The sequence below is a fragment of the Hemicordylus capensis genome, chromosome 1 (assembly GCF_027244095.1).
Source record: "Hemicordylus capensis ecotype Gifberg chromosome 1, rHemCap1.1.pri, whole genome shotgun sequence".
NCBI lineage: Eukaryota > Metazoa > Chordata > Lepidosauria > Squamata > Cordylidae > Hemicordylus > Hemicordylus capensis.
In genome coordinates, this window is record NC_069657.1 from 143,806,481 (window position 1) to 143,821,008 (window position 14,528).

Here is a 14,528-nt window from a genome sequence, read left to right on the forward strand (position 1 = left end):
ATGATATATACAGGGGTTTAATGTGAAGTGAGACTAGCTAAAGGCACAGACAAGTGGCAATATATGTCTGTAACATACATTCACAGAATGGGCAAGGAGTTGCAAAAGGAGGTAGTTATGGTTAACTGAGCTGAACAAGCAACCACAGGGTACAGTCTGTGGAGAGTTTTAGCTTAGCAGAAATTGTGTGCCTTGGAGATGCTCCAAGGGAGGAGACTGCGGGGAGGAGTTGTCCATTTGGACAAATCAGGAACAGTGAGCAAAGGTCACTATTGCAGGGGAGCAACAGCAGGAGAGAGGACATGCCCTCAACTCCTGCCTATAGGCTTCCAGTGGCATCTGGTGGGCCACTGTGTGAAACAGGATGCTGGACTCGATGGGCCTTGGGCCTGATCCAGCAGGGCTGTTCTTATGTCCTTGATGAACCTTGGCCTATTAGCAGCTGAGAAGAAGGTGATAACGAAATGTGGCACAGGGTTCCTGTAGCAGGGAATGCATTTAAGGACCTCCCTGAAACTCATCGCGGTTGCCATCTTCTGATCCTGGCTTGGGTTGTGATTTTGGCCACCCACTGGTGACTTTGGCATCCCACCAATGTGCCTGTCTTGTTGAGTCCGATCAACTCAGTCTGTCATTGTTGCTTATGATGTGCAATTTCCTGCTACTCTATTATCTACTGGAGTCAGTGAGTTGCTAATAGAGCTTTACTTTGAGCATGTGTGTTCTCTGGGCAGTGGGCATTCGGGCGGGGGGTGGGGAGGACCCCGGAAATTTGGGTCCTTTGGTTGGGCTTTGGCCAGGCAGCATAATGAACCAGAAATTATTCTTAGGCAGATTTGAAAATAAATAGCACCTTAACACCTCGAGCTGCAACCCCTTCAAACACGCACAGGAAGGTGTGCAACTTCCTCCCTTTACAGGTTGTTTCTCTGTGATCTAGATCGCTCCTACTAGCTCTCTTCCAACCATCCCTTATGTAGCCCCTGCCTGCTTTGCACATCAGTACCTCACAAGAGACAGGCCTGGTGCTCAGTAACAGACTTCTAGCTGTCTGCTATTTCCCTCATGGTGACTTTAGGCCCAGTGAGGCAACAGCAGAAGCGAGAGAGGCGATTGCATGACTATCCCCCCAGCAGTCTCCACCCTCAAGCATCAGGAGACACTAGTGCCATCTGCCTTAAGGAATGTCATTTTCAAGGAAGGGAACAGATGAACCAGTAGTGCAAGCTCTGGAATGAAGGTGCTTTAGTTTGTTTTACGCTTGTGATAGCCTGTCCACTAAGTATCTGAACTAGGCTGGCTCCTCCCAGAGTCTTCTCATACATTATGCTTCTTGGGTGAGAGGTGCAATGTACTGTGACAAACACTTGTAGCACAAGGGTACACTCCACAGGGAGACAGGATTCGGGAGCCCTGTGTCATGTGTACATTCTGTGGCAAATCAGGTTTGCTGCTGTGTAAAGTGTGCAACAGCCCTTGCTGCCACCAGTAAGACCAGTTGTGAGGCTGTTATTTAAAGGAGCAGGCCAAACAGTAAGGGCTACTTGGAAGTGATCTCTTCCAAAGGGCTGAATGATGACAATATTAGGACAAGAATGTAAGCTGGGAAACAGAAAGCTTCTGACTGGACCAGAGGCTATCACGACTATTTCCACTTCATATTTGCTAGACGCTGGGGGCTTAAGCAACTTACTCCATTCCATTACTCCAGAGGCTCTCAGACTTGGGTCTCCAGCTAGTGTCGGACTACAACCCATTGTGGCAGGGAATGATGGGAGTTGTAGTCCAACGCCATGTGGATACCCAGGTTTTAGGAACCTCTGCATGACTCATTTCCTCCAGTGACCAAGTTCAACAAGCCATACTAAAATAGTTTAATAGTTCTCCAATCTTTTTTTTTTTTTTTTGCCTTTTTAAGAAGGGGAAACATGAAGACACCAGGAGAAGGTCAACCCTGCCCCGCCCACGAAGACTAGATATTATAAGAGGACCAATTCACATGACTGTTTATCATGTGATAACATCAACTGCAGCATAAAGGCTCTGGTGTAGGGAATGGCCAACACAGAGCAGGCTTCATCATGCCTCTCGATATCTGTGATAAATTTTGCACTCGGGAACTGTCACCTCAACTGATCATGTGAATTGGTCCCCAGATGTTCCCACCACAGAACCCCCACAGACCACATATTGGGGAGAAGTCAAGGGCTAGGAGTCCAGTGGCACGATTTGCCAGCTCTGGAAGAGGACACTTTTCAGCTGAAGGATCCCATCCCCACCCTTTTGGATGAAGCAGGCACTTGTGTGCATGGCAGGAGACTGTAGAAAGGATGGAGGCTCTGAAAGGGACAGGCTGCTCTCATCCCTTCTGCACTGCCTGATCATGCACAGAAGAGATCATTGCTCACTCCAGGATATGGATAACACAGAAGGCCAATAACAGCCCCATTAAGCAATAGCATGTAGTGAGCATCTCTAATGGGAGAGTTATACAGCACCCCAGAAATTTAAAAAGGGGCATTTTTATCATATGTTCGTGAAAGATGACTGATGCCACCCAGAAAGTGGCTCCAGCATTAGTCCGACCAGGAAAGCAGCAGCAACAGACCACATCTCCCTTTGTCCCTGTGACAGGGTGATGGGTGACCACTTTGGCCTCAGCTCAGTGCTGGGTGGGGGATCCATCCTGGCTTGCATCTCCCACACTCTTTCCCCAAAGCCAGTTGCCTTTCAGCAGAGCAACCCCCTCCATTGTCAAAACCAGGAAGGTCCCAACAGCATCAGTAGCCAGGGGAGGGAAAGCAATAGGAAGCCAATCCTGATAGCTCCAGAGTCCAGAGAAGAACAACCAGGTCCTGGGCAGCCCTTTTTAAGTTGCCCTCCTTCTTCGCCACCATAGCCGCCGCCGCCGCCCCCCCAATAGTCATCCTCCGTGGGCGGGTCGTACTTGGGGCTGCGGATGTCATTGGCTGGCACATCCCTGTAGAAGGAAGAGGGGTCAGCGGGAGGCGACCCCCCTAGGCCATAAAGGTGATTGGATGAGCCATTGGGATGGGGAGGGGGGTGAGGAGGGGGGTGAGGGTGAGGACGCACTGCTCCATTCTCCCATTCAGGCCTGCATCCCCAGTCAAACCCAACCGAGTGGTGACTGGTTGGAGGGCAGCCCTGGAAGACAGCTTCGCTTAAGTACCGCATGTCATGCCCCTTGCGCTCGGCAGGAGAGGTGCATATGACCTCTGAGGTGGAGACGCGGGTGCGCTTGAACCAGGCCCAGAGGGAGCGGGCACGGCAGTCACAGGCCCAGGGGTTGCTGTTGAGGCGCAAGAACTCGAGGGAGGGCAAGGCTGAGAGAGTCTCCCCCAAGAGGCTGGTCAGGCTGTTGTTAAACAAGTACAGGATTGTGAGCTTGCCCAGGTCACGAAAGGCCCCGCCAGGAATGGTGTGCAGGCGATTCCTGTGCAGCAACAGGCGGTCTAATCCAGACAGGCCCCGGAAGACATTCTCTGAGAGCTGCCAAATCTTGTTGCCATGCAGGAAGAGGTGGCTCAGGTTAGCCAAGTCCACAAAGAGGTCATCCTGGGAGATTGGGGAAAGGGAGAGAGAGAGAGAGAGAGAGAGAGAGAGAGAGAGAGAATGAGGCACACAGGCAAGTCGCTGAAAGCATCACCTGCCCAATGATTTGCAGGCCCCCCATCAGCCAGTCGGCCTGAGAGACCCTCTCTTACACACAGAACTGTGCAGCCTGGTGACTGAGGTCTTAAATCCCCCCTGCTGACATCCCCTTCCCAGGCCCCTCCCCCTTCTCTTTATGGGAGGCCTGCTGTGCAGCAACACAGAGCTTATTATTCAATAACTCCCACTTTGGCGGTCTCCCCCCCCCCCGCCCCCACAAGCGAGAGGCGACTTCTCCCCTGCTCCCCTCCCCCGCCTCCACACACAACAGCCTTGCCCTCCCTGACTCAGGATGTGTGTGGCTTGAAGCACCCAGGCAGCAGCTGCAAATGCATTTTTTACTGCTGCAGGCCAGGCTGCAGTTTCCCTACTTTTAAGCCACAGTGCCCAGGGCCGGATAGGAATGTGGTTTTTAAGTGAGTCGCTGGCAGGGCACCCAGCCTTTGCCTTTCGGGGAGAATCGGCATGTGGGGGTGGATTGAGAGCCATAATACCAGTTCTTCACCAGTCTCCATAGATATGGGTGGATGGCTTCCATTTGCCCCCGCAGGAGTTTTGTCCCTATCCCAAACCCCCTGAGCAGATCTCTGAACCAGAGTCGACAGCCAACACTCCTCTCCCAAACACAAACCACAACACAGCCCTGTTCTGCCAAGCAAGGAGAGCCCCACTACTCATCCTCTGGGAAATCCAGAGTCCTATTTCTCCACGTGTCCTCAGGCCTGTTGAGTTTCCTTTCCAGCCAGCCCTCCCCTAGGTAGCAGCTGCAGAATCTTTGCTTGAGATTCTGAGCCGAGCGTGCCTTTTTACCAGGGGTCAAAGATCCACAGGATGGAAAGGACTCTACACGGAGGATCACCAAGAAGCAAAAGGGACCATCGCTCAGTGGCAGGACAACTGTTTGACCTGCAGAACGTCCTGGGTTCAATCCCTGGCATCTCCAAGTAGGGCTGGAAAAGATTCCTGTCTGAAACCCTGCCGGTCAGTGTAGGCAGTACTGAGCTAGATGGACTGATGTTCTGACTCGGCAGAAGGCAGCTTCCTACGTGAGCCTCTCTCATCGCCTGCCCAGGACCAACTCCCTGCTGCTAGAGGGGAGAGCCCAAATTCTACGCTGGACCAAGATCTCTCATGCACTCACCTGTAGGCAGAGCAAGTTGTTCTCCTGTAGATAGAGGTATTGGAGGCTGAAGAGATTGCGGAAGATGGTGTTTGGTAGGCTGCTAAGCTGACAGCGGTAAAGGTGCAGGGACTGCAGCCGTTCCAGCCCGCGGAAAGTGTCCGGGTCAAGGGTGCGCAAGTTGCGATTGTCCCCGAGGTCCAGCTCCTCAAGGGCCTGGAGGTGGCGGAAAGTGCCAGGTTGGATGGAGGAGATGTTGTTGGAGTAGAGCCAGAGGGTGAGGAGGCTGGGACCAAACATGCCAGCTCGCAGGGTCCCAATCAGGTTGTTTTGCAGGAAGAGGCGCTGAGCATTGGGCGGCAGGACCCGTGGCACGGAGGAGAAGTTGTTGGCTTGGCAGCTGACTGTGGGCGGAGGAAAGTAGCAAGTGCAAAGCATGGGACATGTGGGAGCTCCCGGGGGCAAGGCCAGCAGCAGGAGCAGGAGCGTGGGAGCCAAGCCTGCAAGGAAAGAACACGCCATGAATGCACAGCCGCCGCACTTCTTCTAGGTCAACAATGCCAGCCGAGGTCACTCCTCCCATTCACCCACTGCATGGACTACTTCAGGTCAACAGGTTAATGTAGTTATACTACTACATTAATCAACCAATCACTCTTTATTACGGTCATAGACCAGCATAGAGTATAAGGGATGGTTACAGATCACATAATAAAAAATCAATATTAAAAGCTTAGGGGTGGAGTGCACAATACAAGCATATAATGAAAGACTATGATAACAGACTATAAGAATCAGAAGTAAAATCTTAAAATAGAACTATGGCTGGCTAAAACAAAGCAAGACTGCAGACTAGCTGACGCTTAGTGGCCGAGATCTGAAATACAACTACATTAAATATCTGCCCCTCCGCCAGGGAACATAAGAACATATACAAGCTTCTCCCTACGGCAACCCCAAGAGACAGGCGAGGATGAGAGACAGTGGCTGGCTCAAGGTCACCAAGTGAGCTTCATGGCCAAGTGAGGATTCGAACTCGGCTCTTCTCATTTCTGGTCAGATGTACTACCCACTCCACTGGCTCTTTCCAATACTCCCTCTGGAACACAAGCGTTTATTCAAAGGGCTCAATGGAATAGAAACAAACCTTAAGAGGGAAGTACTTCGTTGTGTTCTCGATAGTTTACCTTCTGGGTTTTGAGCCCTTTGTCCATTACATCTCGCAGCACTTCTTTTCATCTCAAGGACTGGCTATTTGCTCAGATTTAAATGAAAGAAAGCCAAGAGCCTCCTACCTGGGAGGTGCAGGGAAGCCTCCCAAGTCAGGAGACTCACCACCAAAGTCACCAGAGTTGGCAACCCAACACGGCTTCACTCCACGTGAGCCAGAATGCATGTGCGCTGCTCCGGGGCAAGCGTGAACTTCCCCACGTGTGCACGTCCATGGATCGCCTCACGCGAGAACTCCCAGGCAAGTGTGCACGGTTCCCAACCCCTGTCTGTGTGCATGTAGGTGGTGTGACGTGGTAAACGAGTAACACAAGCTGCTGATGCCGCTTCAGGCGTTCACACCACCTCCACGCCAGCCCTACGCTCCCTTCCCACTCCCTCCACCCATGACAAGAGCAGGAGTCCTTCAGGCAGCCTCACCACCTGGGGTTTGGGCACAGTTCGGCTCCTCTCTTCTTCAGGGTTGGGACACAGCAGCCCCGTTCCTTCAATAAGAGACACTCGACTCCTATGACTCCTATTTTAGTCTTAACAGGACGACTGTTTTAGGCCCTGCACGAGTGCATTGAGGGGGGGAAGAGAGAATGTAATGGGCTTTGGCTGCTCTAGCAGCAGAGAATAGTCTCTGGTCTTTGAAACCCACCACTCTTTTTACCAAGAAGCTTCCCTCCAATTAGGATGCCACATGACCCTGCCAGCCAGCCCCCCCCCCCACCGCCCCATCTGCAAATTTCAGCTGAAGTGGGAGACAAAGTTGGGGTGAGTTTCCACTCCAGAGATCACCGGCCTCAATCTGCAGCCCTCCCGTATACTCCATTGTACCCTCTGCCCCCATCCCTCCTTTTGCCATAAGATTACAAGCTGAAGTCTTGTACTGACCCAGTTAAACTGAGTGGGCGTCTCAGCCAGAATGCACGGGGCAAGGCTGCATGACCATCGGGGCACAGGGAATTGTGAATTGTGCCAGCCGATAGCAGCTGCCAAGGTAAGACATCGTGGCTGCCGCCTTGTAGCCACTGCAGGATCCATTTCCAAGGCTGAAGTCGGGAAGGGAAGCCCCCCCCCCCCCCGCAATGCTATAAACTACTTTCCTCCCCAAACCCTGGATAGGGTGGAAGGAAGCCCATGATCCTCGCTATCAGCAATGGCTATTTCCTCCAATAAAGGCAGCCCAGCCTTCCTCAAGGGAAAACGGGGAAAAGCCTTGACCAGGAGCTGGGGGAAGGGAGCTGCAGCTGCTAATGTTGACTGCCTCTGTCTCTGGACTCTTCTCTGGTGCGGTGGAACGGCTGTAACCCAAGGAGTCTCATCCATAATTCAGGCCTGTGGCTTTCGCTGGAGCTTGGGCAGAGAAAGGGGAGGGGAAGGGATTGCAAGCTCTCATCTCTCCCCATAAAAAGCCCTCTGGCCTCTGCGTTGTTTCGGGGGAAGGGAGCTTACAGGCAAATTGGAGATACCGCTGATGACCCCCACCCCACATACTTCCAACGGGGCTGCTGGATAACTGAGCATACCCAAATGCCTTCTCAACCCTGCAATCCCCTGTTCCCCAATAAATCCAGGGATGAACTGCCTGCATGTATCTTTCCAATCAAAATACAAGAATGCTTTGTCTGGATTTTCTCAGCAAAGGCATGAGATGCTCATTCATAATTTTCCAGCTGGAAAGGCTAACTAAGCAATTCAAAGGAGATCATGCACATCTTATTGGACTACCCTTGCTCTATGCACATGACACGAGTGCCGCTCCGCCCATTCCCAGACACAACACTCATAATTTTTGACCTATCATAAACCTAGGCTGGCCTTGGTGGGTGTTAGGCACCCCCAGGGGCGTAACGAGGCTGGAGTGGGCCCAGAGACAAAATTTTAAAATGGGCCCCTCGCCGATACACACACACTCACTTCACATGTGACTTGCCTCTGGGGGGCCCCTTGAAGCGTGGGGCCCCCCAGGCAGCCGCCTCCCCTTGCCTAATGGTAGTTACACCCCTGGGCACCCCCTCCCCCACTGCTTCCTCCGATTAAAAATCCTTGATCCTTCCCCCACAAGGATACCTAACTGAATTTTCATTAACCTTGTGAGATAATTCAAGTTTGTACTCATAACTGCACAAGCCCCTCAGTGTCCTCCAGCTTTAACCACACTGTGGTGATGAATTACCAGTCCCTCAGGAAGGTACAGTAACAACTCACCCCGAAATGGAGAGCACACAGAGGTGACAGCTTTGGCTGGGGAAGCTGTAAGCAGGGCAGCTTCTTTTGTCTCCCCCTCCCCAGCAGCACAGCACCCCACCCCACCCCACCCCACCCCACCCCTGTACTGACCATCCAGGGAATGCAGTCAGGAGGCGCTCCTTCAGTTATATAGGTTGGAAACAGGAAGTCAGGGGGTGGGACATCCTGCCAGGCAAACCCAGTCCTTTGTGCAGACGAGATGAAGAGTGTTGAGTTATGTGGATTTCACTTTGGAGAGAAGCTGCTTGCAGGGGAGACCATCTCCCATCTGGGTGATCTTAGGGGCAACATAACACAAGGTCCCCAAACCAGGAAGAGTTGGGTAGTTAGAAAAGCCTCTATCAGAGACCACAACTATGGCTCTGTCCATTGAATCCACAGCTAGGATGCCTCCATTTATAACACTTGACAGGTAGGTGTGATGAAATAAATTCCAGTAGAAAGGTTTGCTGACCCAAGAGAGTGTAGGAAACCCTGTCTGTCAGAAGTGAAAACCTTCACTAGTTTCTTGAAGACAAGCATTGTCTCCCTATCTTGATCCACCTCCCCAGGATGAGACACTTTCAGCTGATAGGGAACAGCACTACCAAATCAGGAGGGGAGAGAGAAATACTACTTTGCACTTGAGCATTTACAGAAAAAGTCAGGATATAGTACTGCACAGAAGTGCATCGAGGTAATTTTGGAGCCTGGACCTAAAGGCCTTTGGAGGCCTTTACAGACTCTCACTCTTTCCTTAACTTCCCATGTGTTAGTGTATTTATTACCTTGGCTTAAAAGGAGTCTATATTGGGGTAGCCAACTTGAGGCTCTCCAGATGCTTCACTACAAATTCCATAATCTTCACCTTCAATGTTTTGCAACTGCAGGTGATGGGAGTTGTAGTCCAAAACCAGACGGAGAGCTTCAGATTAGCCACCTCTAGTCTATATGCTGCTTCAGTCTACATCTGCCAGACTCTAGTAATTTTGGTACCCAGTGCTTTCATCCTGAAAAAGTTGACTACTGTATATTTAAAGTGTCTCAGTCTTTTTTGATTAACTAAATGGTCTCTTGGCGATTACAGAAATAATGTGTGTGAAGTGCTTTGAACATTTGAAATGCACTATATAAACGCTGCTATTACTATTAAACAGATTTGGCTCATTTTGCTTTATTGCCAACCCCAGCCTTTGAACTCATCAGCTCTCTCCTATTTTCCAAAAATCTTTTTAAAATGTTGATGCCAGTTCAGGGTATATGCCAGCGGCAATACCGTTAGTGATTCATTAACTTGGCTCTTACTCTCTCTGTCCTCCCCCTCCCCCATTTTAACAAGAGAGTGTTCTTCCTACAATGCATGAAACTGTTCTTGGTACCCCACCCCTGTTTCTCACCACAATCCGGATACTACAGCTTTTTCGCAGACTGTTCAATAAGCCCCTGAGCCAGATTGTCCCCTAAGGGCTACTGTTTGCCCCTCTAGCTGCCAGGAGTGTAGCAGATGGATTCAAAGAACCCAGACCCCTCAGCTCTTGTGGGTACCCCAGTTCTATTTACCCTCTCTATTTTCTTCATTATCTCCCTCACTCCAAGGGGCCTGCGGGGAGAGGGGCAAACACAGGCCCCCTCTCCCCTAGCTACATCCCTGCTAGCTGCCAACCTATAAGCAAGAGTGTGGGGTGGAGGGAGTGGCAACAGGCCATAGGCGGGGGCAGGCCACTTGAGATGTGCAGGTCAGGGCTTTGGCCCTCCACCCAAAATTCATCATTGGGGAACATCCAGAGAATCTTTTTGCTGTAAAGACCAGGACTTTACAGATCTATTTTTCTGGAATGCTACTTTCAAGATTGAGAAAAGCAAATATTCTGGACAATGTCCTAGTCAGAGAGATCCTTGCAGCTGGTGGAAGAGTTGTGAAGAGCACATGTCCAAGTGTTTACAGAATCCTACAAGGGAAGCCTGGCACCGGAGGACTAGCAGGGTCCTTGCTGAAAGAGATCCACCTGAGGAGTTGGGCACGTCCCCAGTGCAGACTACGGCACAGAGCACTGCTTGGGTACGATATGGGGCCAAGACCAACTCAACACAGACTCGTAAAGCTGGGAAACTGTGACAGGCGCTGGAGCAGAGATGACAACTCAGTTGTGTGTAGGCTGGGGGTTAAGACCATGTCCCAGGGAGGGGCCAGAGAGGTAGCAGGTGTGACGTGGCTGGTGACGTGGATAAAGCCAAAAACAACCCAACTCCTCTTTCGTCCATAATTTAACACCCCCAAAATAAGCAGCTGCCTGTTGTTGCGTAACCCATTGGGGGCCAGGGCTATATATGGCAACAAGCAGAGTAGTACAAAGAGCCATCAACAACCCTGCAACCAGCAAGGCATTGCTACAGCCAGGACCGAAACTCTTCGAAACTCTGGTCTGATCCCCTGATCCTTGGACCCACAGGCTATGCATCTGGCCAGCAGGATGCTGCTGCCAGGAGTTTGCTGCACCTGCCATCCCTTGATGAGGCAGCCTCACTCACAGCACACAGCCCTCTGTCCTTGATGAATTCCATGCTGATCCTCCTTCCCCAGATGGAGAAGCCCATTTCAGTCTACCCACATAGGCGGCACAGGCCCAAGTCCATCACCTTTACAGTCAACCAATCTTCCTCTATGCTGCCAGCTAGTGGAGCTCCCTTCCACATTCCAGATACACACTTGGCCTAGATGGAGAGAGCTGGCTCTGCTGACCCGGAGGGAAAAGGTCTTGAACCTCATCTGTGCCCGTACACAGCCCAACCGCTGCCTCTGGAGCGCGTTTGGAACTGGCGCCCCCTAGAAGTTGCGCGGTCCCTCTGGTCCCCCTCAATACAAGTAGGAGCAGACGTGCTCTCACTCTTCAATCACCTCTCCGTCCGTCTACCCAACTGAGATGGTTCAAGACTGTCCAAGGGCTAGTCCCACACCTGCCCCTGCCCAACCCCCCCCCCCGCACTGCCAGCGCATCTCTCCAGTTGAGCGCCTTCAGTTACGGTGAATGAAAACAGGATAGAGGAAGAGCACTTATTTAGGCACGTGAAAAACTAGAACCAAGCGGCTGTGAGAAGACGCCCCACTGTCTCTCGTCCACACGAGCATAAGCGCTTTTACAGACGCTGTAGCCACCTCTGGGGCTTGGCTAGGCAGGCATGGGTGGGGCGGGCTGTCCCACCAGCGCTTTCCCAGGCTCTCAAGGGGTTAGGACAGGACTTATATCCTTTCCTAAACTCAGATCGCCATCCCGCTCTCTCTCCCCGCTTGGACAGCGCCAAGCAGCCCGTTGACAGGAAAGGTCCTCTTCCCTCCCGATCGGCTTTGCCCAAATCAAGAGCGGATTCAGCAGCTCCTCCAACCCCATATGCCCCAAGCGAGGCGTAGCAAAAGCGGATGGGGGCGCGCACTTACCGTACAGGGTGGGTCCGAGACAGAGCAGCATGGTGCCAGGCGGATTTGGTGGAAAGACCAACGCGGGGGGGGGGAACCAAAGCCTCAGGGGAGGAAAGAGAAGGGGGGGCAAAAGAAAGGGGGGGGAGGAAGGTGGAGAATACACAGGGGTGGGCGGATCGAGATCGCCTGCGAAGTCCTTGTAGAACTGTGAAACCGCGGCGGCTCCCAGCCCGAGTGCCGGGACTCCCTGGCCAGGATCCCGCCGGACGGGGCTCAACACAACCAGTCGGGGGAGGGGCACGAGGCTCAGTCCTGTGGAGTCTGGGCGCCGCCCGTGAGGCTCATGGCTGGCGGGGCAAGTCGCTCGCCTTCACCCGCCGCTACCCTCCGCTCCGCCGGCGAGAGCTGCCGGACGGAGGCTTCATCTCGGGGGAGGCACTGAGAAGCATCAGCCAGGCTCCGCTCCCTGCGCACCTCACCGATACAAGCACCAACCACTCTGCAAAAGGGAGCAAAAGCAGCCGGGCGGCGGCGCCTTATTCCCAGGGCCAAGCTGGGCTCCGCCCCCCCTCGCTGCCGCTTTAACCCTTTGCAGGGCGGGAGGGTCCTCCCTGCCCACTCCTGAGCAGGCCGCCCTCGCTGGCTGGCTCGCCCTCCAGCTCCCATCCCACCCACCCTCGCCCACGTGCCTGCCCCACCCTTCAGGCGTCATCGCGTCTGGTCCAGGCGGGAGCTGAATTCCGTGCCTTTCATTGAAAAGGGGTGGGTGAGGTGGGCCTGTTGCGAAGGGAAGCGGTTGATGCCCACCCACCCCCCGCGTATAAGGCCACTCCCTTGCACAACGCATTCATTGATCCGGATTAATATTGGTTTCTACTTCAGATCCTATGGACATTTACTTGAAGTCCCATTGATTATGCACGCTTACTTTGAAGTAAAGCCCTTGGAACTCAGGGGGGCTTACCTCCGAAGTAAACGACGCCGGGGTGGTTGGTGGTCACATTAAGTTAAGTGTTAACGAACACGTGTTAGGTGGAGGTCAGAGCATGCCCCGCGCCGCGGGACGCCCTTTTCCGGCACAGAAGAGGAGAGATTTAGGGGAGGCATGCCCTCAGGTGGAGCTAGCGGCTTTCCGAGAAGACGGCTCGGGCAGGAATTAATCGGAGTCAGAATTTAGTCTTTTGCTGTGCCTCCTCTGGCCCCCGCCAACAGAAGGAGAGTGCCTCTGAGCATATGCAGAGCCTTCCTTTTCTCAGCGGGGAATAATCCCGGCCAGCAGTCTACAGATATCTGGGTTTGCGGGGCACGGCCGAGCTTCCAGACAGGCTTAACCACCAGTGTATCTGAAGAGAATAGCCGAGTGGGGCCGGAGGAAAAGCTTTCCATTTCGTGCCTCTCTGTCGCCTTGTGATTCTGGTACGAGGCTCGTGCTTGTCCTGCAGAAATACGACCTTTGCCGAATGCACGCTGCTTACACAGAGATTCTCTTCCTCTTAGCGGGAAGAGGTGGGGAAGGTTGTACGGGGGGAAGGAGTTGAAACTCGTTGGGTCTGTATAGATCTGAAGCCGTTTGCTGGAATGACCACTGGTTTGCCCGCAGCTTAAAGCAAGAGACACCAGAACAGGCCCTGGGTACAAGAGAAACCCGACCTCGGCGAATCCAAGGGGGCCTTCCTGGATTCCTAGAGCTTGAGGAGTACGGCAATATTTATTTTATTTATTTTCACATTTATATTCCGCTCTTCCCCCAAGGAGCCCAGAGAGGTGTACTGTACATAGTTACGTTTCTCCTCACAACAACCCTGTGAAGTAGGTTAGGCTGAGAAAGAAGTGACTGGCTGAATGGGGATTTGAACTCCCGGTTCTAGAACTCTCTGGACTAGAACTCCCGGTTCTAGTCCAGCACTCTAACCACTACAGCAGGGGTGGCCTCTGGAAAGAAAGTGAAAAGCGGGCACTGAAGAGGGCAAAGTGCATTTCTTCTGGGTGGGCGAATTGTTGTGTCCCACGTTAGATTTCTGAAACCGAAATGGGGAGGGAGGAGGGAGAAACTACTTGTCCGAGGTGGCACTTGCCACCCCTACCCCCAGCTGCCGTTGGGGAAAATGCTATATTTCGGCCAGTTGCTCGCGAGTTTGTTGCAAGCTTTCGGATAGCACATCGAACATTTAAAGGAAGAGGGAGGGAGGGAGGGAAAGACGCTCCTTCTAGGATCGGTTCAGGAAGATCTGCCTCTCCCAGATGGAAAAGTCTCTTCGTTGTTATCAACTATCTAAATGCTTGTCATCGCTAACGATGGGCAGTGTGTGTGTGCGAGCAGACAGCTCTTGTAGAGCAAGGATCCCAGGTTTGCATGTGTCGACTCTTCTGGACGCCTTGCTCCCTCCTGTGGGATCCCTGCCTGCTGCGAGGGCTACGCTGCCCAAGGTCAGAGGGGCAGAATTGGCCTCTCCACACAACAGTGTCCCCTCCCCAAGCGCCCACCTCTTCTGCTAGGTGGAGTGGATAGCAGCTGCCCGCTGATCTGGGACTTGGAGAAAGTAAAGGGGAAGGACGGTGGCTAAATCTGCTGCCTGCTGCCGCTCGTCGTGATTACTGAGAAGGAAGCACCTGCTCGCTCCTATTTGCGTGCATTTGGATTCTGTTTCGCGGGACCTTGGGGGCTGGGGGCCCCGCCTTTCATCTAGCGCCTCCAATTAGATGCTTTTTCAAATCGTAACAGGCACCCCAACCCGGCCCTCTTCCAAGACGTGCGATTGGCTGTAATCAGCTCTCCCACCTATCTCGTCCTTCTGACCCAGGCACTTTTGCTCAGCCAGGACTCGGAAACGTCCCCTATGATTCGCTTCTGGCGTTTGAGGGGGCAGCACGCAA

General features: G+C 52.8%; 1 protein-coding gene across 3 annotated transcripts; it reads right to left on the reverse strand.

Annotated features, from left to right (window-relative positions):
- Positions 1-1,860: 1,860 nt before the first annotated feature.
- RTN4RL2 (reticulon 4 receptor like 2) lies at positions 1,861-12,316 on the reverse strand. Of its 3 annotated transcripts, none has more exons than XM_053286166.1 (3): positions 11,673-12,316; positions 4,814-5,292; positions 1,861-3,576 (listed from the first exon to the last, which is right to left on the reverse strand). In XM_053286166.1, the coding sequence occupies exons 1-3, from the start codon at positions 11,701-11,703 to the stop codon at positions 2,755-2,757; spliced, it is 1,332 nt and encodes a 443-aa protein (XP_053142141.1). In that variant the 5' UTR covers positions 11,704-12,316; the 3' UTR covers positions 1,861-2,754. The 3 variants fall into 3 exon arrangements, with proteins under 3 accessions (XP_053142141.1, XP_053142142.1, XP_053142143.1); XM_053286167.1 differs by lacking the exon at positions 11,673-12,316 and adding an exon at positions 8,219-8,307; XM_053286168.1 differs by lacking the exon at positions 11,673-12,316 and adding an exon at positions 5,940-6,193.
- Between the last annotated feature and the right edge of the window lie 2,212 nt (positions 12,317-14,528).

What these genes read in the sequence shown, in the direction of transcription:
- RTN4RL2 (XM_053286166.1), bottom strand. Translation starts at nt 11,703, where the DNA reads ATGCTGCTCTGTCTCGGACCCACCCTGTACG. An exon ending in TCTCGGACCCACCCTGTACG is followed by an intron (nt 5,293 to 11,672) that starts GTAAGTGCGCGC and finishes CTTTCCTTGCAG; the next exon opens with GCTTGGCTCCCACGCTCCTG. An exon ending in ACAACTTGCTCTGCCTACAG is followed by an intron (nt 3,577 to 4,813) that starts GTGAGTGCATGA and finishes CCAATCTCCCAG; the next exon opens with GATGACCTCTTTGTGGACTT.